The 26,628-nt window shown below is 41.8% G+C and overlaps 1 protein-coding gene across 2 annotated transcripts in view; it reads right to left on the reverse strand.

The window, feature by feature from the left end:
• Positions 1–13,929, reverse strand: part of LOC128764591 (inositol polyphosphate-5-phosphatase A) — a 131,134-nt gene extending 117,205 nt beyond the window's left edge. For both annotated transcript variants that reach the window (XM_053874493.1, XM_053874492.1), the window contains exon 1: positions 13,486–13,929. In XM_053874493.1, coding sequence (XP_053730468.1) covers positions 13,486–13,557 — 72 coding nt within the window. In that variant the 5' untranslated portion in view covers positions 13,558–13,929. The remainder of the gene's footprint in view (positions 1–13,485) is intronic.
• Between the last annotated feature and the right edge of the window lie 12,699 nt (positions 13,930–26,628).

Here is a 26,628-nt window from a genome sequence, read left to right on the forward strand (position 1 = left end):
GAGATGTTTTACATTGCAGCTACTGGAAGATAAGGCCTGAGAATGGAGCGAGCAGAAACACTGCAGCATGTAGATGAGTGGGAGCCGAGATGTGGGCTGATGATGAAAACTGGAGTTCACCTGAGGAAAACATCCCAAACTTGCATGTATTTCAGTCCCATTTCAACTCTCAAACAGCACTGATGCCTTCAGGAGGTCACATCTATCATTAATCACTCGATCATTTCGTTGAGCGACTCTCCAGAGACCTTTCAGGGGAACGAATGCGAACAATAAGACAGGACGAAGCAGGGAAACTCCGTCTGCACACACAGGATGAGGAGTGCAGACTGGTCTTCTTGAGACACACGTAAACAGGAATTAGGGAGACGGTGGTCTTTGTAATCTCCGAGTTCCAGAGTGAAAACAAGCTCACACCCTTCTGCCCAACATTTCATTCACATGCAGCAGGCTGAGAAAAGGATGTACAGTTGTGTTGCTTTAATGGGACGCGCATGTCCATGTGCTGACCATGCAAAACCCGTAGTCACAAACAGCCAACCCTTGTACCTCCTTCTGCAACTGTGACAGCTCTGCACAGACTACTTTTAGTTAGTGCCGCCTAACTCTCCTCCACCAGCCCCACAGTTTGGAGGCTGGCACTTGTTGTGCTACTTACAAAGAGACCTCCCCACATCTATCAAGATAAATGGAAAAAGTAGGTCAATCGGGGAGACAGGTCTAAAATTACAGGGATTCAAGTGGCAGAATTGATGCCCTTCATTGACTGTGAAGGTATATTGAAAGCAAATTAAGATTTGCAGTCTCTGCGTCCATCAGATCTGCTTCTGGCCCGGTGAGTTGTAAACGCCAACGACTGCTACCATCTTCTCTTGTTGATCAATTTCCCCACTCCACATAAGTGAGCGTACAATCTTGGCTCTAAATTGAGACTGTGCCTTTGTGCAAAAGCAAAATGTAAGCAAAAATGTCTACCTCCCATATTGGTGTGGAGTACGCAATCGAGCGCTTATATAGACTACACATTGACATACAGATCCATTTTAGTGAGTCAACATTCGTTTTCTTTAAGTTCCAAGTGACGCAATACTGGGACAGTTGTGGGATTCCTTCAGTTGCACTGTGAGGCTTGAGACTTCCTGATTGAACACGGTTGAGAGAAACACTGGCAACAGTTCTTTTGTGTTAATCTGATCCTAAGAGTAGCTATAAACAGCCTGTATGTTTTTAGGGGATTAAATTCCATGATATTTCCTTGACTGTGGTTTACAGCGGCCATCAAATTCTCCCCCGGACTGATGCTGGTTCTGCTTTTGACCAATCACCACAAAGGACGTGTTCAGGGAATGTTTTCCACACAGCACTAACAGAAGAGCTGATAAGATAAATTTCTCCTCCACATAATTAGAAAATTCTCTTGCAAACCAACTGTGGAGATCATCTGAGATCTGACATCAATTAAAAGCCCCTAAAATTATATGTGACTCCACTAAAAAACGAAAAACAAAATTGAGATTAACAAGAGAATCTCCAGTGGGATATAGAAAACAGAAGGTCTTGTTAACACTTCTGGATGATGGTCCAGTAGAAAGTTCTTCTGGTGGAAGAACAGTAGAAGACACTACAGCCAGCACAGTGCGAGACTTAATATAGCATTGGATGGTGTGGATACATTTGTGATCTTATATGGATCACACAATTCAAGAAGAACTATAAATCTTTATTGTACTATGAAGAAGAAAATCTTTTAAACCAGACAGACCTCGTGAGTGAAGTTTAGTAACTCATGTTCAAATGAGGTTTAGATGAAGTGAGGGAAATTTAAAGAACAAAAAAGCTAGTTAGGATATTTTTGGATCGACGTCTATGCTGCTCAGTGTTTCCATGACAGGAATTAGTAAAGAGAAAATGTGCCACACCATGAAGAGCAGAGCAAATCATTTTTCACGTCTTTTACAAGACAGAAGTAGAAAACAGATGCCAGACCTTGTAAACGCTGGCTCTGTTTCGTGTCAGACAGTTTTATGTCCACAGGGAGTCTATAAATAGCCTCTCTATTCTTTTTTTTCCTTCCTTCAGTGCAATCAGCTGAAATTTGTTCAACAATAAACATTTTAGATTCAACAATTTAACAAGGTTTCCATCTGTCGCCCAGACGGAGCAGCTCACCATAAAGTGCTAAGCGATGAGAATTAGCACGCAGATAGATGGACGGTCGGGAGGGAGTTGTTTCTCTCAGACAAGCCTCATGCCAGCCAAAGAGGGTGATAAAGAGGTGTGAAGTAGAGGAGCCGTCTGTTAAGATCGAACCAAGGCTGGACATCTTTTTGGCCGGAGTCAGAGAGATCAGCTGGACACAAGGCAAGCCCAGGCATCACTTCATCACTCCGGACACCCAAACTGAGAAGGAAACGGCTGTGAAAACGATTAAACACATCATGCTTCTCAAAACTGACTTCAAAGCTCCTTGGACCAACCTGTTGGTTAGCTCGAGCAAGGTGTTGAACAGAACTCAGGTCCTAAGGGTGGATTGACAGATGACAGTGTGACACTCACCGTTGTGTAATTGGGAACATTTAGGAAGACATGGTATAGCAAAAATCTTGTTATAGCATGAACCTGAAAGTACAACGTAACGTAACGTAACGTGCTCTGGAAACTCTAATTGAGGGGCCTTAGTGAACTAGAAGGACTGACACGTCTTTCAGGATCTATTCCATCCACCCATTTCTTCCTCGTCTCAAAGTTCAGGTCACTGCAACAGCAGCTAGCGAAAGTCACCCAGACTCCCCCCAGTGATTCCACGTCCAAGTTCTTCCAGGACATATACACTGACATCTTCCCAGGTCCACCAAGAGATCTAAGGCATATCCGGTGCCTGGAACACTTTGCGGAGCAGTGGTTCTCCTGGATGACTGAACTTCTATCTCTAAGAGAGAGACCAGACATCCTGCCGAGAAAACTCCTGAATCTGTGATCTTGTTCTTTGGTCATTACAAAGCTGGTTACCACAGGTGACATCAACCCATCAATGGAGAGCTTTGTCTTTCAGCTAAGCTTGTTGTCAAAGAGTGAGTAATGACTGACAATGTTGCACCTATCCGTTAGTCCATGTCCATCCTTTCCTCACTTGTGAACAAGATACCTGAAGACCTCCACCAAGGCAAGGTTCTCATCTCCATCCTTTCCTGACTGAGAAGTTGATCTTGAATTTGGAGGTGTGACTTCCCGTCAACAGCAGTGCTCAATAACGGCACAGTCAGAGCAATGCGACTTGCAAGATGTGGATAACCGCAAGATTTCACCCAAAAGCAAATATGGCACCTGCGATGGAAGAGCCGTGGTTCCACGAAGGCATGACAATCGACACATTTCTAAGTAATTCAGCGAAATCACTGGGCAGTAACACCCTTTTCATGGAAACCAGTATGATGGCACTACGATTCGGGGACTACCAAGCAATAATGATCAGAAATTTTTGGGCGTCCATTTTCTCATGTTTTTCAATTTAATTCCTGACTACTTCAGCAGTGACAGTTTCAAAGTTTCATGAAGTAAAACTAAAGTTTGTGTCCTTTAAATTTCACTTACTGCTGCTTGTTTTGCTATAAGCCGACTTCACCAACTTCAACAACTTCCACCGTCGTTGGAGAAGGAAGAAGAAACAGAAGATTACATCCAACAAGGTACGGGGATAAATGAGGTCATGAAGATGACAGCTGTGACTAGGAAGGCAAGTCAAGATAGACCAAACTGTTGAATAGTTTTAATATCACCACAAAAGAAATGTGCAATGCCTGCATGTCGTTGTGTTTAGTCATCTTCAATTTGACCAACTGTCAGAAACTGGACTCTCAGTTCATGGATGTGAGCCAGTGAAACTATTTAAGGTTATTTTTCTCAAGTGTTCGAGTAGTAGACGTGTCATCAAGTTGAAAAAGAACCCTCAGAGAAAGGTGACGACCTCCAAAGTGGATGTCTATATATAGAGTTCATAAAAGTGAAGGGAGGTTTTGCATTGTTCAGTGGAAACTTGACTGTCGGACCAACTGATAAGCCAGTGGCGATAAAGTGACCACACACGAACTCAAAAACATGAATGTGCTGGAAGTGGAAAAGACTGTGTCGATCAGTGGAACAAAGAGGGAAGTCAGTGGGGAGTTGTCAGACCTCCACCCAACAAATAAACAGGAATCATGAAGCATTTTAGCTCTACACACAGCTCCAAGTGTTAGTAATAGTAAGTGTATTCATCCATTTCTACGAAACAGCTATGAGTTCACTTTTGACTCACAGCACAGGCAAAGAAATCCACCGTCGCAAATTTGTGAGAATTCTTTGAAACCAGTCTGGTAATAAATGGCATTTAGTCATAACATAGCCTGAAATCGCAAGAACAGAAGGGGACTCAGACAAGTTGGTCAAACTAACCAACCAGAAAAAAAGCATTCCCAGAAGACTCAGCACGAGAAAAAACTGGTTCAAACTGCTCTCTTGCAATCCATTTAGGCTCTTAGAGAAAAAATAATCTTTTTAAATCTAAGATTCATTACTCCAATGAGAAGCTACTGTGGAGACATCAGAATGTAGTATGTTGTTTTCCACTGGCACAGCTGACTGAGCTGTCTGTGACCACCGACGTTGGTTAGGGTGCAAGGGCATCTTGGACTTGAAAACTGACCATCACACATTTAACCAGAAACCCAAAAAATATTGAGTTCAAATATGAACCACACATTTGAGCTGAGAGTTAACAAGCAAATACTAATGAACTGTAGCACATGAGCGACATGAGCATTCTTAATTTTCCTTATTCACAACAACCAATGAAGGTTGGCTCCCACCCACAACATCACAACATCCAGAACAACATCCTCCCCTTGTCTCAAACAACGGCAGGGCCCCATGATTTCCACAATCACGGACGGAATTGCGGAATCGGCCGATTAAAATGGGATCTGCTGTTTAAAATAGATAAGAGTTAGAAAGAAAAGATTTATGGGAGAAAAAAATAGAATTCAAGGATCCTTGTAGCAACAGGTCTGCACAATTCATCAGATTTCACTGGTGATCACTACGCTGACTGTCTCTCACATAACCAATCATTTGACCGCACAGTTCGCTGAAGTTTCACATTTGTCACCGAGACCTTCAGACAGTGTAAAGGCAGATGCTGGTTGGGTGCTGAGAAAATGTAGCTGGAGTAACAAGAGCACTAAGCCAGCCTGTACTACCAGGGTTTACACCAGAGCCCCTGAATCCCCCCTGAACAGAATAGGGTTTCCGTAAAGGACACATCGCCACAGCTTAAAGGAGATGCCTTCAGAAAATGATCTCTTTGTTGAAGATACACTGGTGACCAAACGTATTAAAGCTGAGTGGAAACATCAAAACAAGCTGATCACATAATGTGCTGTGGAGGTGGACAATATTATGGTGCTTTCTGGCATGTTTCTAACAGAAAATTAGCTTTTGGTCCTAAGAAGTAGCCTGCAGCCAACTTGAGTAGAGCTGCACCGATCGATGAGCCAGTCGATTTATCAGCGCTGATGTGGGCATTTATGATGCCACGACTGTCCGATCAAAGGACAAATTTACGCAGATTTGCGGCCTTATCGTTTACATGCAGTGGACACCATAACTGCTGTGGCTACACATATTATTAGCCATGTTTGTGGCAAAGTGGTTACACTAAGCGCAAAATGTCAGTGGAAATAGACTTTACAGTATTCCTTTTCATTGTGTAACTGTTTATTTCACGATTGTGCTCTCTCATAACATGTTAATTCCTATCAAATTCTTAGATGAAGCGCTTATACAAACTTATTTATATAATATATAATATAATATAAAATATCACAAGAATATCAAAAAGGTTCTTAACCAAACATTCTACATGTGGTTTGAACATTGACAGTTTCATTCTCCCTTTATAGTGTCATCTCAGGCAAAATGAAACGTTTCTACATCATGGACTTGAGCCATGTATTTTTCCTGAGCTGTCATTCATCAGAGGGGGTGGACTAATGATGCATTCATTAACACGAGCTGCACAATCCACAGCTGGATCTGTGCTCTTATGTTCGAAGGACACAAATCAGCTTAAATCACGATCCCACAATTCAGGAGAACAAATGGATGCAGCGTGATGAGGAACGCTGCAACACATTGTTGTGACAATTTAACGTGATTTTTGAGGAACTGGACATAGCTCTGAGTATGTAGTGATCTGTGAAATGAGAACTGCAAGAATTCACCAGAACTGTGTGATGAAATCTTCCTGCTATTCATAGGAATGCAGTAATAGTAGCAGACGAAGAGGAGTTGCAGCAACGACGGCACAGGACTCGGATGGAGCAGCTTGAACGTCCAAGCTGAGCTTGGGTGGAAAACAAACAATGGCCTTAACTGGGAAATATTCCCCCTCTGACGGTGAGTGCAGCACTGAGAATTACACGCTGGACATCAGCGACACACACTTGAATAAACAGTCGCCCTGCTGGGAATGTGTGCAGCTCCAAGTGTGTATGGGTAAAAGAGGACGGGCTAGTACTGTCGCAGCTATCAAATATTACAAATCACGAATTAACAGAAATGACATTTCACTTTATAATGACATGCCATTTCCTTAAACAGTTTATATTGACCATCGTATTGGAAAACGTTCACATAGCATAAGGAACTAATAGATATAAATCATGGCTGTAATACCAGCATCCTCCATCTTGCTCGGGGGCACATGACCGTGACAATTGTGTTAAAAATTCAATTGCTTTGCGAAGCTTCGTACTCAGATGATTTATCAATAAAATTATGTGGCTAATCGATGGATTTGTCGACAGAGACTGTTTATTATGACAGAATACAGTGGTAACCTGCGACAGCAGAGGCCTCAGATTACATCCTTCATCATAAATTGTATTCCAGATTCCACGAATTATGGCTACACTTTTGAATTCTGGATTGAAAATAAATGCAAAATGTTAAAGCAGAATTGAATTACCAAGCTCATGCCCCAACTATAAATGTGGGAAATTGCACCGACAAGTCCCAAATGTGCACTGTACTATCATCTTAAAATTTCACTTTATGACGTTTTTACTTCTCATGTTGACGGTTTATACAAAACTTTGTACAAAAAATGGCTAAACTAGCTTTTTGTCAAACACAGACCGGCCATGTTTAACTTGGTGTTCAGTTGACATGCACCCGACATTGGACAGTTTCTTCCTTTTTTAATGCACTTCTCAGCTCCTCTCGTCCCGTATATCTGCCAGTGTTGTCTCCCTCTGCCTTTGACTGACAGCGCATTATGCCACATTTAAAGCAGTCAGAGCCGAGATTTGCCTTCATTTACAATTAAATTAACAACTATTTACTTTGAGTATTTAAATTACTGGAAGAATGTTTGGCGCCTGGATAGAGAGTAGAGCAGCTCAGAGGTAGATCTGTGTCAGTGGTTAACCAAATAAAAAGCAAACTGACACTGATGTATAAAAGGCTACATTCACAGATACATGAAATGTAAATAACTGTCCCAGGAATATACAGTAAAAGCAGCATTAAAGTACAATCACCTGTGAAGTTTACTTTGACATCACATGAGTTAAATGAAATTCATTTTCAGGTGATCACAGCAGGTTCAGACTTGATGTTTGTGTCTTTAGAATCGCAATATGCAGGTACAGTCAAAATGATGGCTGTCTTAAAACCAAACATATGTTTGTTTCAAGCAACGTTCGAGGGAAATACTCATCAAGCCACTTTTAATTTTCATTCTTCTTCAGAATTTCAAGGGACAAGTCGACAGAGTCCTGCAAAACTAGTTCATCAACGAATGTCCTGGAGGCACAAAAGAGCAGTCAATAACCTGTTTAATGCCGTAACAATTCAAATGGGACGGACATGTAAAAGTATGAATGAAGTTGATGACATTGTGAACAACACAATGTTCTAAATTAACTAAAAATTAAAAATGTTCTAAACTAAAGAGAAAACATTTGTCTTACACAGACATCAGGTTTGAGCTGTCTAGAAGGAAAGAGCCCTTTCTTGCCTAAGAATTACTCATCGTGAGGTACAAATTTCCAAAATAGTAGTGTTCAGCAGAAAAAAAGCAGGTTCCACTGAATTATGAAAAGTGTCGCCTGACAGACCTTTTCACCTTATCTGCTGATTTTGTTTCATCAGCAGAGTGGGAGAGCAACGGTGGTTGAATTACTTGTGTTAAATAAATACGGCCAACAGCTCAAGTTTTTAGCACATCCCACTTACACAAATGAAATAAGAACCATTTTAAATTCAAATAACACAAACCAACATTTTGTCTAATGGCAAATGTGCAATGTTCTGAACTTGAATCATGAACTCCTCACATCTAGCTGTGGACCTCCGATTTCATCTGATTTCAACATGTAAAAATACATATACTAGCCGTGCCATAGTATAAGACGCAGGGTTCAGACCGCGAGAAAAAAGTTGGCTTATAGTCCGTAAATTACAGTAACTTGACTTTTGTACAGTGCTCTGATGGAAACAAATATATGTACTGTGTAATTGGGACACCCAGGCACTACAAAAAACACAGTCTCCACACCTCCATCTTGTATCAGGACAGTCTGTCCAGAGCACGTCGACCTGGCGAGACACCTGGAGATACCGCTCATGAAAACAGGCTGATAAACCTGGTGTTCCGGGGCCCAAACAGATAAATCCTGGAACAATACAGACAACTCACAGCTTGTACTCTTTAATTAAGAGGAGGGCAGACACAAGGGAGCTTAAATAGAGAGCAACAGGAAACAACAGATCCATGATGACTCACTGGTAGCATCTGCAGCATGACAGCAGTCTCCTGCTCTTTTGAGGGCGATGGTCGAAGAATCAACAGCAGCACGGCTCGCACTGTTTTCAGCCAAGCTTATCCACCGACAAGAAGAGGAGTGATGAACGCGATAAAAGAAAATTTGGGGTTTGTTTTTAACACAGTCAAAGCCAGAACTCTCCAAATGAATATTTCTAAAGCAGATAAAGGCAATACAAATTTGGAGTAGACTTGGGTGTGAGATGTGTAGATGTATGTTCTCTCAGCGACGATGCAGCGTAGCTTGTGTGTGTTTGTCTGAATGCAGGTGTCCTGTGGTTCGTTCTGTTAATGGTAGAGTACCGCCACATAAAAGTACATGGAACTGCCTAACTGCCCACAACTAATAAATAATAAGACAAAAAAAATAAATAAATCAGCCTGCAAACGTTTTATGCATAGTAAGTTAGGAACATTTGCAACCATTTAAAAACGGTGGAAGTCCAACGCATAAGACATTTGAGAAATGCATAAGCAGCAACTTATCCATATAGCAGCTAATATTTATGCTCATTCATTTTACACAAGTTATTTGACCTGTGTCACCTGTGAAATGAGGGTTTGTGACATCAAAAGAATTTTTTTTGCAATTGAGTGACAGCAATTTCTTCCCCCCATATTTCTAGTTGTTAAAGTACTGCTTTATTTGACCACAATACAGCCTGAACATTAGAGAGGGAAAATTCAAATCACATATTTCTTTGAAACTTTGTTCCACTCTTGACTGCAGCAAAACACTCCAACGAACCTTTGGCAAAAGAAGCAACATGAGGGAAACTGTGGGACGCAGCCTTTAGTCACAGTCACAGCAAGGGCTCACAAAAAGAGGCATAAACAGTTTGAGCTCTAATTTAGGGCTGAGAGTGAAAGTTTATCCCCATGGTCGCACATCACATGCTGCTACTACTTCCTGTTCTATTAATACTGAAACGACATTATTGAACTCAGGAATTCAGATCCAGCACGGGTGTCTATATATAGAGAATGACGGCAGCATCAGATAGCACACAGCTCAGCTGCCAGATGACAGAGATGACTAGAAAAGACTAATTGGTCAGAGAGGGACAGGAATCCAAGCTCAGGTGGGCATCTATCATTAGCGTGGAAAGGTGCCCGCGCAGCAGGTCCAGACCGAGCTAATGAGCTGTAGGAGGACCTGAGAAGACTGACACGCACGGGACAAGTGATGGGACTGTTAGGGCAACTATATTCAGGACACAATGAAAGTGAACAGTAGCAAGGAGCTGCTGTCTGTTCAAACAGTGAGGCGGTTACGAGAAAGTTTGCATTAGTAATGGCTGCAAACACAAGGTTCTATAGCGTTTCAGAAAGCTATGAGAAGACTGAAACTGCCTTTAAAAGTCTATCTACAATTACAGTGTGTGGGATCGAGTCACACCGCCCTGAATCCTCGCATGAAGAGCAAATTGGATGGTGGAAAAAGGAGTTGACAAAGACCTCATTCAGCTGCATCATGAGAGAGCGGACTCATTGAAGGCTGTAAATAGCCTCACGCTGGATATGACCACTCGTACGAGGAAATAATATGCATCGCGGTTTGTTCAGAGTCAAGTGGAAGGGAGGCGAAGAAAGAAAATAAGGCGTGCTATTTATAGGCACGTGTTTGGTGGCAGCAGGTGACAGCGATGAAGAGGGAGACTCTCTGTTGACACAACACAGAAAGTGACACTCAGTGTTTCAACTTGAAGCGATTCGCAGTGTGCACCCTCCTACAGCGAAGGAGCTTCCCTTCCAAAGTACAGCAGGTGAGGCAAGAGTCCGGACTCCTGATAAGACTTAGATATTCACAGCAAGTTCCTCATGGCTATAAATACAGCATAACTCCCTTTTCAGAGTACAAAGAAAGCAACAAGGAAGCACTGACAAATAAACTTGAAGAGAAAACATGACGTCTTCAAATTTAAATATACTGACTGTATGACTGTTGTAGCTTTATTGCTATTTGGTTTCAACTAAAAAGAGACGGAGCAGGTTTATCGAGTAGTGACCAACTATTTTGTCTTCAGTCACGACTATTTAGAAAAAAAAAAAATACATTCAATTTTGGTCTTCAAATTACAGATAGATGATGTTACATAACTGACAGCACTCTGAAGTCCATTAAACATAATTCATACCCTTCCCTCATAGTCTCCTGGCTTATTCATGCCGGGCTTCATAATATTATTCGAACAAAACAAGAACACTATGTAGGGAACACTAGTCCTGACACCATTTTCACCAAAAGAATTCTTGTCACGTCCCATCAGCAAGAGAGGATCACCAAGGAGACAGTAAGGCAGTGAATATTATGGCTGTTCTGAAGTTATACGTCACGCAACATCATGTTTTCTATGTTTCCAGTAAAAGAGTTCCAGGCTAGAGGGGCAGCTGGGGACACCCTGAACTGCAAAACATGATGAATTGGACACCCTGTATTCTCAGCAGGACACCCTACATTTCACTAGTGCCTGTATAATGCCCTACTTGTAGCACCACACTGGTGTCCATGAAAAGGATGTTTCTGCCCGGTAATTTCACAGAATATGTTCGTTATTTCACTCAGCTGTTTGTTTTTATTAAAAGTTTTTTGTACAAATAGATGTTTACAAAGCAAGATGTTATGTCAGTTAAAGAGTTGGCCTGGGAACGGGGCTTTGTTTTAAAATCTTCGCTAAAAGCCTGAGAACTTGACTTCATAATTAAATCATGTGACGGTAATTTTTCCACCTCCACAAGGTCATACCACAACTGACACCATTTATAGAAGAGAGAATACTTGCTGACAAAAGCAGTTGAGTTTTCTCGAGCATACGGGGTCAAAATGTCTGCGTACGGGGCTCCTATGGTGCTGGGGAGAACCTTGTTTACTTAAAACAGAAATGTCTTCAGTACCTCACACAGAGGTGGAATTATCATTTTTCCCCCCATTTTTCATAAAGAGTAGAGGAATGGGTTTGTGGATTCGCCTTTACCCAGCTGTTTGTACGGAATCAGCCAGCCAAGTACGTATATCTGTGAGACTGTGGTAGTCGTTTCCATTCCTGTCCATCCCAGGACACCAACATCTCAAAGTTCGCTCAAATGATTCAGACACCAGCACAGCCAACTTTTCATCACTATGAAGCTGTTTCTCAAGCACACTTTACATACTTTGACAGTTTGTGTTATTGAATTAGATACCCATTTTTAGGCACCCCTCCCTGACTGAAAAGCTGCTGCACAGGCTTCACTTGTGTTTCCAGTCTACAAACCATTTAAATCCCTCTAATCAGAAAGGTCTGGACATTAGCCGCATGACTTGGACTAGAGGCAAAAAAATGCATCACCAACTTGAAGCTTAGTTAATAACTATGGTCTCACAGGATTAAAAGATTGAACCAACAAGACTTAATCCAAAAAGCAAACCAAGATCAATGTATGTTGCTGCTAGCATTTCGCTGCAATAGAAATATTCTGAATGAAGTTGAAACCCAGTCAAGGCAAAAATAAAAATCACACACGGGGAGTATTGTGCTCATAATCCCATGACAGAGACACAAATAATCCCAACAGCCTCAGCGTTTTCACAGCATTTTACAACATCCAGTGTGGCAGCTGCCAGCTAGCTCTCAACACCTCTATTTTAGGGTCAGCTAGGGAGTTTTAAAGTTGGAACTGAACAGTAAACACACTTCTATTCAAAGTTATTAATGGGATTATGAATGTAATCTGTTGGAAACCTGTGTAAACATGGAGCACTGTGTTAATAAAAGAAGGCTATAGTTGTTAATGTTATTAAATGACAGGTAAACGGAGCCCTTGATTTACTTATTGATTACTACTTGTTAGTGCTGAGAAGAGGCGCACACAATCAACTTTAGACTTTTAGAGAGTCAATGACTCTCTGAAGGACTTTTAGAGAGTTCCACTTTTGTCAGACAATACAGTTGACAGTCGTCTTTTGTTCATTTAAAGCTTATATTGTTGGCTACAGATGAATCAAGACATTCCGTCAGAATGCCACAATAAAAACAGATTGTGATGTGGTCCAGTTGAAGCGTTTGTTTCTTGAACAAGTTTACAGGGTTGCACATCTAACCCACAGACCCAAAGTGTGTGTGGACCAAACAGCCAGTCCACATAAGTGCTCCGGGGTCGGGGCGTCTAACTCAATTAAAACCGGGGCCAAACTGAGTAAATGTTTATTTAGCAGCCTTTGAATGCTCTATATTAAAGTTAGAAAGCTTTACAGGCAAACTTTAACCTTTAAACAGATGCGTTCAAATCTCAATGTTGTCAGTATTTGAATGACAACAGCGGAGGACTCACTGGGGGGTCAGCATTCGGCCCCAGGGCCTTGAGTTTGACACTTAGTAGAGAGTATATCAGTAAGTAAGCAGCTACAACACGACTTTCTCTTGTGGCTCCAGTGATGCAAAGACCGTGCGAGCTGCAGCGACATCCTTCTCCGAAGTTCAAGTCTCCCAACAGCTGTCTTGGTCAGGACAGAAGTGGGTCAGTGATGACACACTTCAAACACAAAGTGCTGCTGTGTTTGTGTGTGTTTGAGTTGGCACACACGAGTCGTGACCAGCTGATGGAAGGAAAGAGTTTGCATGTCGAATCGGAGGAGAACTCACATCTTCGAAGAGGGATCCAACGTTGGCTGTCACCAGCAGTATTCCTGCTCCCTGCGCGGTCGTCCCTGCCATGGCTCTGTGCTCGCAGGTGGCTCGGACACGGCGGACTTCACAGGTAGGAGGTGGTGGAACGAACACGGAGAAGAAGGTCTAGCGAGGCGGGTTACACGGCAGGGGACTCGCGACTGAAGCCGGGGTTGAGGCAGCTCGGCTGGAGCATATTTTTCAGCAACGGTGCATCTAGAGGAGTTGTCTGCGGTGCAAGCGCTCTCTCTCTCGGCGACGGCGCTGCGGGGAGGCTACTCTTTCACCCGGGGAGCCATGACTGAAGTTACCGTCTTAATCCAGTGCTGGAGGGTCTCTGCGGGTCATTTCAGCGAGCTTCCAGCAGCGCGAACGTCTCGTACCCCAGAGCAGGACTGTGGCAGGACCATGGGCTTCACCGTGTGGAGAGGATAGGCTGGAGTCTTGCTCGGCTCTTACGTCAGCAGGCCAATGAGCGCGCTTGGCGCTCTTAAAGGGCCAGAGCACTGTAATCACTGCACCCACGCTGCACCCACGCACTGGATCCATTCTCGGACACAGTAGTGTGGACCCCCTTTGCAACGTGTTCAGCTTGTCAGACACCAGCACTGAACACTAATTCTCATGGTCATGATACTCATGAAAACGACCCAGCATATTTCTATATTTTAATTTATCATCAATAAGTATATATTAGTCTATATTTAACCATGGTCAATTTTACTGCTTGCTTCAGATAAAATTCTTTCCAGCTATATATGTATGTATGTATTTATACATCACCTCCACTTGTGGACAGCAATTTACTAGGGCTGCCAATAGATTATTATTTTTAATTATGATTCATCAAACTATGGCCATATTTCAACACAAGATTAATACGAAAACAAAGCAAACTTCGCTGTGTAAATACTCCACGAGACTCAGTGTACTCGTGTACTTGGTGGTAACTGGGTACACATCCACAGTTATGGCAAATAACCTGAGGCGCTACAGAGCCCTGCGGACAAAAACAGACTCAGGAACAGTTTCTTCCCTCCACCATAACAATCGTAAACATGCAAATGGAACCACAGACACCTGCCACTATTCTAACATTCATCCCATTCATCCCATTCATCCTGGGAGAGAAAACCTTTCCACCTGTGGTATTTTTACTTAAATTTATTATATTATTGTTTATTGTCGTGGCAGAAAAATGACTGATACGTATAACAAAAGAGCTGTTCATTTTACTTGTTTACAAACTTGAACAGCACTCTGAAGATTATTGTTTTGTTCTTTGTTAATCCCCAAGTGATAGCGAAAGGGGAAAAAAAATAAATTAAATTCACATATAATAATAAGAACATGTTTCAGAGCAAGAATAAGACTGAACAGTGAACCCGTTGCTTGTCGTTTCTGATCATTAAATAAATTAACTGGATCCATCAACAACAATGCAGTAAGATAGCACTTCAAACGTCAAATTCTTGACTATCACAAAATAAAGAGCTGATCTAATAACGCTAAATCATTTCTGAGAGTCTACTGAGGACGTAGCCATTGCCTCACTCGCGGTGACAATGGCTGCACTGGCTCCTGTTGTGGGAATGTCCCTTCCATTTCAATATTTTTATTGTGAGCATGAAATCACATGCTGATGTGCAACATATTATGCTATCTGTTTTTTCCTTATATACATAAAAAGTCATTTTAAATAAAGAGACAAGCGAGGAAACAAACAAAGAACAACAAAATAAATACGTAAAACACACCCAACCCTCTCAGTGTGTATTTTATTTTTTTCAAAAACAACATCTCTGAGCCACAATGAAGCTGTTGGATTTTCTGGTTATTTCCAACTTAAAAATGTAGGCGACATCTCCCAATTACAGAGCTAAATATACAGTAATAACGGGTTTGTTTTTTTTGTGGAGAGCAAGTGATCCGTTATCAATGTATTTTCACCGTTGTACAGCCTGAACCTGGACACACATAACACCTCCCACTGCAAAAGGCATTGCACCACACTCCTTGAGAAGGGCTGGATTGACGTGATTAAAAAATATTTACTTTACACTTTTATTTTATTATTTCTTGTTTACTCTGTTCTTCTTCTATTTCACTTTGTGTGAAAAAGACAAATTCCAAATGAGACAAATTCCGTGTATATTGTTACTATTTGGGCTGAATAATGTTGTGAAGTTTGATTCTGAAGAACTGGATAATGTTAATAAAAAGTTTTAGAAGCATTTTCATCCATTGAAGCTGGATGATGTTAAATCACTGACATTCGGGTAGGAAACCAAAAGAAAAAACAGTGATGCTGCTGCTACTCGTGGACATAAGCCAAACTTAACAAGGTTTCCCTTTTCTTTAACTCCTCAAAAGTGATGACAGACAGGATGATATTTTTTCCTCACTTCGCTCATCAATGTTGACCAGGAACATTGTGGTTCACGGGAATGTTGCTCACAAATCATAAAACGGAATGATTGAGACAAAGCACATGGCAAACATCAATTGGAGTTTTCCAGTTCCTCAACATCAGAATCAGAAAAATCAGATCTGGAAACTTGATGAAAATACTGTTTAGTACACAGTTCAACTGTGTTTGTGTGCTGTGTTGCCTTTCCAGCAAAGCCTAAAAGGACTTTATCAAACAATGATTAATGTTTACAGAGCAACAGTCCGGTCAGGCAACATTTGGCACACAGCTGGAAAACATCTCCACGGAAACAAACCTTTCCTTCTTCTGCCTGACCAACCTTGTTGCCAGAACCAGACTCTGATCTGATGATTTCTTATTTACGTTCTGGCTGGAGGGGCTTGGGAAAATCCAGTTTTTTTTGTTTGTGTTTTTTTAAAACCTGGACTGGAAACATTGTTTCTTCTGAAGAACACAACAAAGAACATATGTGAAGGATTAGTTTTCCTCATCCTGGTTTTGCCTGCACTCAGTCTCAGATGGTTTGAGGTAAACTGAGATGCAACATTTGTTAAATCCATCTCTGTACCCAACTGTAGTTAAATATATATATATCGTGTTTTCTGCAATGAAACACTTTTGCACTTTTCTGGTGCTGGATTTCCCTCTTACCAGCAGACTTTACACACAGTCAAGTGATGATAGCAGACAAAGGGAAGTAAATGTTAGGGAAATGGAACCCCTTCGGATGAATGACAGTGTCCTTCAAGGTTCACATCCACTACAGTAATTTAAAGCTGTAGTGGACCCTTCCCTGTTGAGGAGTTCAACTGATGAGTGAAGGTCAGGATTTGGGATTGGAGGTCCTGAACGTGGCGATGCAGTTGCTGCAGTTGAGCCAAACACTTCATTCATTCTAGGTGTGCAGTCTCACCTACTAATGATGAACAAGATATAAGGGGACAAAACAAGTGTTTCCTCAGCAGGATGTTCTGTTTTTTAGGGACACGTAGAAGTATTTGGGGATACTAGAGGCCTCTCTGGTGGAGAATTAAAGCCATGACCAGCTGGAATGATGCAGCATGGAAAATCTTATTCATGTTCAGTGGCATCAGATTTAAAGAGCAACTGATGTCTAAATCCACTTCTCTTGAATCACTCATGTGTTTCAAATGTCCTGCTTTCCATGACGGAGTGAGTCTCTCATCATGGTCGCGCTCTGTTTTGAGGTTGTTGCTTTATAACGTTCTGAACGCTCGGCGATAGGGAGGTTGCAAAAGTCTTTTTTTTTTTTTTCAAACCAAAAACCTGACACTGCCTCTACGGCTCTCAACCTGAAAAAAATATTTAAGTATTATGGTCTGATGTATCATCGTACATAATGTTCAAGTTAATGGCCCCAAGTTTTTAAAAAATGGGATGAAAAAAACACTTTTCATCTTGCAGTACAGTAGTTAGCCACGATTAAAAAGTTGCTATGTGAACTCCAACAGTAGCACTGTCATGAAGTGAACAGCGTATGTAGAGGGTAACATTCTGTCATGTGTGGGCTAATTTTCACACCCAAATGACTCTTATGTATGTTCTTCAAACTTCACCATGAGGCGAAACTTCTTGTTTACACAGTGGATAACTCTTAAAACAAGGAAGCTGATATTAGGTGCCCTTTAAGATGGCAACATAAACGGACGTAGAATTACTTGTGGAACACTACGATAAAGGGGAAAAGAAGGCTTAAAATTGTGCTGTTCTTGAGATATTTCCGTTTCTGTAATGTATTACGTCACCGACTCCATGATTAAACATCTGTCCCTTTTGAGAAAGAACTGTTGAACAAGCTCAAATAACTTCTCATTCAGTCATATGCCGCATTGACACGTTCATTTGCCGCCTAAAGCGAGTGAAAATGCCTCGGAAAAAAAGACGACCAACGTTTGTGGAGTTGTTTATTCACAGTGATAACACCGGTTTCCATGATGATCATTGAATACTACACTGTTAGTTCTCCCGGCAGGATATCCCTCTGGGAAACGTTTCAGTGTGTGAGTGTGCGTCTGCTGATAAAGAAGTTCTCCTCGCCGGCCAAGAGCTCCTCCTTCTGCTCTCTGGGTAATGGAAAAATTATGTTGGAATTCCAGACTGCAAGCAAGTATGTGAACTTTGACCCTTCTCTCACTGCCTCTGCTGCTTAAATTCTCTAAAAATAGAAATCCTACCCGATCATACTGCGTCCTGTCTCTCAAGGAGCCAGGATTTACACATGTGCCTGTGTGCTCAGACCTTTGGTACAAGAGGTTTCATCCACAGCTACTCAGGGATACATCACACGGCCGCTGGATGAGTCCCATGAGAGCCAAATTTAAGAATATACCGTGAGAAAAGTGCCTCATGTGTAATGGGGGCACTAATCTTAGACGTATAAACTGGGATATACCATGGAGAGCAGTGTCTCTTCGAAGCTGACATGTCAAGGAGCCATATTTATGATGCTGCCCTTCTTTTGTCTTCAGTACATCATCAGTTCATCATGGTATTTTTCCCCCAAGTTAACCCAAAAATAGTTTTATTATAAAAGTTTTATTCTCGTCCACATTCCTACGCTTGGCCAATACTTCGTCTTGGGGGCAGCAGCCAAAGAAATTAGGTCAAGAGCAATCGACAGAAACCTCCAATTCTTCTTACCACCAATTTCCACCAGACTGCAGTAGTAGAAATCGAATGTAGTTTTCGATTTCTACTAGGAGTCGACCGCAGCGTCTTGGAGTGGAGCTTCTCCACTCACTTTCAATTTCTGCCCAAGCTATTTCTTTTCTTATATTGTATTTATAATGTTTGTGATGAGTGTCATACAGAATAACCAATGCTCAATCTTCAAAAAGAACATCCATCCATGTTGTCAACAAAAAAGCTCTGTCGTCATTCACGCTCCTCGCACGCCGTAATGTTTACATTGCTGATTCACTGTAAAACGCGACCAACCTCAACTGCTATTTTTGTCCAGATTCACATTACTTTTCACGTGCTGATTTCCTGTCTGTTTGTTTCTCTCCACTCAAACTTGACCCGGTGCTGCGTGTAGCTCAGCAAGAAATTTAATCCGTCTCGAATTAAAGCAGTGCTGCTGCAGTGCAGTAACATGCATACAGTATCGCAGCTCTGCTAGCGGTGAAAATTGAAAAGATACCGAGGTGTTTCAGGTCAACTCATAGACCTCCTCCTACTGTAGTTGAACACCTCAGGAGACAACCTGATAAGATGCCCATGCTGCCTCAACTGGCTACTCTTAGAGGAGCAAAAGGCTTGACTCTGAGTCTTTCCTCCCAGTTGAAATCCTCATAAGGAGCATCCAGTACACATCCAGACAAGAAGAGGTTTTATCCTTCTTGGATGACTGAACTTCCACCGCTGAGAGGGATTCCAGACACTCACTGGAGTGACACTAGCATTAACCACCTCAGGTTTTGGTCCCTTGTATCTGTGACCTTCAAAATCCTGAAAACATAAATATAATACATTATTGGTTCACAGAGAGACAGAAAAAATGTTGATAAATGAATGTCTTCACTTCAGAGCTCATCATCGTGGGATATTCATTTGACTCTTGGGATTTGGTTAAAAAGAGACATTAGTTTCAGTGTATTCTGTGATTCTTTAACTTGTGTTGTGGAAAGAGCTGGAGAGACAAATGTGTCTTGCTGGATGGAGTTCAGGGACTTTTAGGGAGAAGACTAGGATTTGGTTGCTATAGTGTCCACTTGTCATACTGGTATGATTCATGGGGAAATGTGGTGGACAGACAGAACAGTGTCTTCAACTAGATAGAACCTGACATTGGGAGGGCCGATGGCTTGGACACGCAGGGGAGAGAATGTTGGATCAAGAATGTTGGTGATGGAAGAAAAAGTTGGAGAAGATCGTCTAATCCAAATACATAACTGGACTGCTGACACGGCAACTGAGAAAATGTCCGAACCCCAAAAAAGCAAAAGCAAAATCATCCAGAGGGATCTCGCCTGAAACCTCCCACAAGTGAGCCAAGCTAAACTTAAGTTCTAAACTCACATTAAACGCCTTCACTCTTGTATTTACTCTCAGTTCAAATAACTTCACACCCAGCCTTTCTGCAGCCGCCAGAAGCTGTGAGCTGATATCACCACACTCCTCCTCCTCTTTTACTCTGCAAAAGTCTTCTTCTAGATGAAGAACGTTCTGACGCCACGATAAGCCTCAATGTGCATTCCTGACCTTCATCACTGCAGAGATACACAATCTTATCAAAGGGCTCCAGAAACATAATTTAGGCCAAGATATGAGTGACGATCCATTATGAACGTTATAATCTGACCAGAACCAGACCGACTTCACCTGTTTCTATCATGATTCCAAATGCCAAAAAACAAACACAGATTTAAAGCGTGATAGGATGTCTTCAGACGTCACACTTCTTTGGTTCACGTGTTAACGCTCAAGGACACAAGTGAGAGAATTATACTGGAAATGTGGCAACTGAGGGCCTGAGGACTGAATGTGTCCCATCATGCCACTTCATGTGACCAGCAGAACCTTGCTTCTTTAGTACTTAAGGTCATAAAGTTGATTCTTGTGTGAGGCAACGCTTGTACTGAACGTCTGTCTTTATGCTCGCCATTCTTTGCTTGCTCTGTTTTCCTCCCTCAGTGCAAAAGAAAGAAATTCATTAATGATCTGACATGGTGAATTTCAACGCCCATGAAATTGCGACCTCCTGCCACTAGATGTCAGCGTTTCCTCCGTAGTGTCGCATAGGGGTTGAGCTGAGTAACAGTGGAACCCAAATTGTCTAAAAGAATCTGCAGAAAGGGGTTCACGAAAGATGGTGAAGTGAATATGAGTGAAGGAGGATGAAAGACATCAACACCAAATATGAGGCAAGACTTCAACATTTATACACAGAATTAAACAAAAAAGAGCTATTGAATTCTGTCTGTCCAGTTTTATTCCTCTTATTAAGAGTGGGTTTTCATTTGGACTGATACTAAGAACTGACTCAGCACGGTCCTCTTGTGAGTTATATGGAAATGTGTAACACTGGGAAACACATTTAAAAGAAGCATCCATCTCTTCAATCTTCCACCAACGCTGCCTCCCTTTGCTCTTTTGCATCTCCGGAACATTTTTCACTCTCTTGGCTCCGAGTGAGTCCCACAGTGAGGGGCCTAATTCGGAGCTCCCACTGGGTGCTTTATAATATCATGTGTACCAATTTCTTCCTCCCTCACCAATTAATTTGGAGCACAATCGTCTGGGGAAACCAGGGTCAGTTATTTTTATGAGCAATGGCCTCAATTATTTCTGAGGATTGGAGAGACAGGAGATGGATGGAAGGTGACCTCGCGTGAACTCAAAGATAAAAGCTTTTGTACGACGTGGTTTAAAAATGTAAATGTTGCAAGCAGGATTTTTTAAAATATACGGCACATCATCTATTAAAAATTATGACATGTCTTCTCTTATTACAGTACACAGACAGGTGGATTCTTCCTGAAGAGCGAAGCAGATGATGCTAGTTTCTTATGACTCACTTCCAGGTGCTTGAAGCGAAGATGGTGTCCATGCCCAGACTTCAGTCACAGCTTGAGGGTGTCAACTGAGCAACATCCTCTCTGAGTGTCCTGGGTCTGCCCCGGGACTTCCCCCCAACCGAACACCTCAGGTGACTAGATGTTCGAGGCACCTCTAACCGTTCTTCACTACAATGAAACAAAGTGATTTTGACCAGAGAAGAATTCGGGAACACCACCTGCATTACTTGAGAGGCTTCATAAAACGGTCCTCATTGTCAGAGCTCAGTAGGTGGTGCTCTCAGTCTAAAAATGATGAGAGGATTACACGAAACAGTACCAAATCCAAGGTTTTTAGAGCAGAGAGCGCCATCTAGAGGCCTCTGAAAATGAGGGTACTGTTTCCTGAGGCCTCATAAGACCATCACTGCCATAACACTGAGACTCCTTGGGCTTAATGGGCTAATGTAATGGTTCCACTCTGAGTCTCTCCTGGATGACTGAGCTTCTTTGATCTCTTCAAAGCTGGTGAGCATCAGTGAGTGTAGATATCTACTGGTCACTTTCTTCACCACAGCAGGTACAAAGTCCTCATGAGTGAAGACCCTGCACTGGTCTGTCTACGACCCCAAGAGGCTTGAAGGACCTCATCTTCGATCTGGACTTTTCCCAGCTGCTCCTCATCCCAACTCCTGTAAATCTCTGAAAATGTAATGTATTCAGTAAAATTATATTTTCATCTTACATGTGAGATTGCGCCTCCTGCTGTGCGGGAGGTAAAAGACCAAATGTGATTTAACTCTCCAGGCAGAGTCAAGTTTTGCTCTCTTGTTTCGGACACACATTCATGAAAAATGCAAACATTTGTCATCAATTTAACTCACACACAAATCTAATAAGTGCTTTCTTCTGTTGGACAGAAACTTCTTATCTGTGTCCAGTGGTCTGACAAGAATAACCTCTGATTTCTTTAACCATTTTAGTCAAAACAAACTTTTTATGACCGACTCGCGGCTCGGAAACCAACAAGTGCGTCACCGGTCTGCTCCGCTCACCCGAAGACAAACAGCCCAGATGACCCCACACGGGGCCTCGCTCCTCCGTCCGTCTGTGGAACTGGCCATCCGTCAAGTGTACGGCCGCGTGATCCTGAGGTGTTGCGATGAGTCCAAATATAAACTCAGAAGGCTTTGGCCCGTTTCTTTTTTTTGCCGCTCGTCAAACACAAAGCTCCTGAAGGTTCCGAAAACAGGCCCGAGTGTATCTAGGAAACCAGCGCTGCCAAAGTGGGAAACAAACTGAGCTCTGTGCTGCTCTCCAGAGCCTTATGTAAATGTCCCGGCAGAGGGAGGCTTTTAATTGACATCAACTGTCGAGGCCAGCCACAGAGAAAATGATGAAATTGTTCCACCTTGTGACCAGCAGATGTTTGCTTTGCTTTAGGCTCATGATGAACAGGACATGGCTTTGAGACTTGGCACGTCGGCGTGTACGTGCCAGAAGGTATGAGTTAGAATGAGCATCACTGTTCTGTTCTCAGACTGAGTTGAACATTGATGTTGTTGTTGGACCATGTAACTTAGATGCGTAAGGTTGGACCAGACACTAGGGGGCAGCTGGATCAGCTGGATCTGTGCCCTTATTTAGCTGTTTCCATTGGCCAAAAACCATATTCCCTGTGTTGCTTCACAGTCCCCACTCACATAAATGTAAATCTAATACTATCACATTTTTTATCCGGTACTTTGTCCGACCAGTTGGGGGCGGAATAAACTTTTTTTTTTAGGCAGTGGGATCCTCTCGGTAAAACAGGTTTTCTGCCAAAAGCTAAAGAATCTCAATGTTATGCTCTGGTCGAGTTGTTCATAAACCTTTGCCAGCTCATGGTTTTGCAGCGTTGAGTTGCGTCCTGCATCTGAAGCAAAATATCTTTATAAACTTGCAGGTCTGGGGATGAATGTAGTATGCAATCCAAGATGGCTTCCCCGAACGGAAACAGGAAGTTGAATTTTTTTAATGACTGAAATACAGAAGAAACAAAACACATTATGTGATATGCTGCTTTTCTACAGTAGTTTTAAACAAAATTCATATGTATCAAGGAGTTGCTTTTACCTGCCAAGGCAGATGTGAGAACAGCTTTCATGGATGTTGCTGTCTTGTTCTCTGACTTTTATGACTGGAACACACTGAACTTGGCTGTGATGTCATTCCCAGCTCCAACTTTCCTTCCAGGAACGCAGCAAAAGAATCAGACACCAAGTCCTGGTGTCAGCAACTGAAGTACAGAGGCCCTGTGGCTCCCTAATATCAGCACTTCCACCCGATGCTTTCAGTAGTACCACCCAGTCAAGTGGGACAGGTACATGAAAATAGCCATTCAAATGACGATTCTACGGAGCCCTGGAAGTGACATGCATCTGTTTATTTTTTTTGGATGTGGCATGCATGACTTTATTTTTTTTTGCCCGAGATGACAACTATCTGTTATCTCATGATAACGCGTATAATTTTTATCTCAAGATACAATTGTAAATGTTAGCGCCTGCGCAACTGCCTCTCTGGCAAAGCATTTTGTATACGTCCTTCTGGAACCACTGTGTCTCCCGTGGCTTGTTTGTCAATGTTGTCAGTCACTGTCTGCAAGTCTGTGCGCTTTTAACACTCGGATCAAGTGCCTTCTACTCAAAATAATACCATATGTGGTTAAGCTATACATATTACGGGACCCAGGAAGCGATATGCATGACTTTATACCGAAATACTAATTATCTTGAGAAAACTGTTATCTCGGGGAAAAAAAAATAAAGTCATGCATGTCACTTCCAGGGCTCCGTACGATTGAGACCATCAGGTATGTGAAAAACCAAACCAACACACTATGAAGCTGATGCATGTGATCCATCGTCGCTCTGCTTGAGAGACGACGATTCATCAACAACAACAAAAAGTGTAGAGGATGTATGAAGCGTAGCATTAACTCCACTACATGATACATACATTTTCCCACAGCTGGAGGAGAAAGATTCCGTGGGTATACAGTGGACTTGAGGCTGGAGGGCTTGTGATACTGTGCCAAAAGGATGCAACTTTCTGGACAGCATTAGTTTTAAAGGGATTTAAAAAATATTTTTTTTAAATACCTGCTAAGATATAGATACATGTTTTGAAGTCACATTTAATGAGATCAGTTATCTTTTGATGTTATTAAATGTGTTTTGATCTTATCAAAACCTTCAGGGTGGAGGACATTGTGTCGTACTACAAACTGTCATATGCAGATGTAAAATCCACAGTGTTAGGTTAATATTGGCTTTCATCTCTTGTGTTTGGAATTCAACACTCTTTTGCTTTCATTGAAAAAAAAAAAAAGTCAAACTTAATTCATTATTATCAATAAGCTTTTTTAAATGTTTAACTCTCCTGTCAAAGTTTTGCTTTTCTTGGTTTATATACTCATACTAATGATGCTTATGAATGTTTTTATGTCTCTGGCAGTAATTATTTCAGCAAAACTACAATACCAGTCAAAGGTTTGGTCCAACCTTCTCATTGTCTCAGGTAAACTGATAAGATAGAAATATATGAAGCAGGATATATGGAATTATGTAGCAAAGGAAAATAAAAACTATAAATGTTTTATGTTTTAGATTTCATAAGCGAGACCCCACCACCGCACATTACGTCTACGAACATGCAGCAGGACGATTTCAGTAGAGTAAGAAAAAAAATCATGTTAGGAGTACGTGCACCCATTTTGCCTTCACAGAAATCACGTGGCATACGCAACACCGTGGGTGGCATTCCCACTAGTGACCAGCAGGGGGCAGCACAGATCAAGTTTCAGATCAAGTCAGTTTGTAGCATCACTTTTGTCTGATGTAGTGGAGTCCTCTTTTAACTTCGTTGCCTAAAAGTAGGATAGAAACCACAAGCGAAATCCTTGTAAAGGATCGAAGGATCACGTATGATAATAAAACAAATATTTCCGGAAAATTGAATAAATGATTTAATCTCTGAAAAATGTGTATACCGTTTATTTACTCATATATTTGTCTTCAAATGGAAATGGCAAGGGACGAACCTATTTGAGGTTTTGTGCTTCAGCAAAATAGGAATTATTTTCCCTTTCCGTGAACGATTTGAGTGAATTTTGTTTGTGATTTAGATTTTATCAAAATTCATTCAGATCCAACCTGTATTTATTTAGCATGTGAGCAGAGAAACTGAGTTTTTAATAGTGATTTTTCATATCCACACTGTGGGACTAATAAAGTGATCTAATCTAATCCAAAGTGTGTTTTATAAACTCGCTTGTCGGTTCACATATTGCCACTAGATGTCAGTGTTAACCAGCCTACAGTTGGACCATTGAAATCATTAACTGCAGCTTCTCCACTCATCGTTCACTAAGGAGCTCAAGGGGGTGAACGACATCTCCTCCTGGTCTAACGCCAGTGGAACTATGTGGTCCAGATGAGTGACAACTGTGCAGCAGCTGGGTGGTGAGGTAGGTGACCCCCTGAAAACCCTCCCCTCCTTCCCCCATGTCCATTCACACACACAGTTTGTGTGTGACAGCTGTCAGGGCCCCTCTGGCTCTTACACCCCACCCCTCTTTTTGCACCACACTTCCGAATCATGAGCTCCCAGCACAAGCTCCTGAAGTTTGTATACGAATTCCATGTATGATTGATGAAGAATGGAATTCATTTTTCATCAGATGAACACTAGGAAACCCTCAGTTGGAACACTGGGAGACTCAAAGAACCTTGTGTAACTGATGAGGCTGCAAACGTGAAAAACAGTTGCTGATAATTTAGACTTTTCACCGCGGGCCACCCATTCTTCTAACCCAGTTCATAACTGCAAGAAAAAAAGGACTTATATCAGGATGTTGTGGCTCCATGCAAGAATGAAGGAACTAGAATCACACTGTGAAATGGATCATCCGTGCGATATACACACATTTTATTTGAAGAAGACAAATGACAATAAGCTGTTTTCAGTTATTGATCGATGAAGAAAAAAAATCAATTTTCAATTTTCACTTGTTTTTATGATGACCTTCTATGAATATGGAAACCACCTGCAGGACAGGCTGAAAGCAGTCATGAAGGTGTGAGATGAAATGTGTCTAAGGTCATGAAGCTACAGATGGAATTTGCT

Source organism: Synchiropus splendidus, chromosome 9 (assembly GCF_027744825.2).
Source record: "Synchiropus splendidus isolate RoL2022-P1 chromosome 9, RoL_Sspl_1.0, whole genome shotgun sequence".
Classification (NCBI taxonomy): domain Eukaryota; kingdom Metazoa; phylum Chordata; class Actinopteri; order Syngnathiformes; family Callionymidae; genus Synchiropus; species Synchiropus splendidus.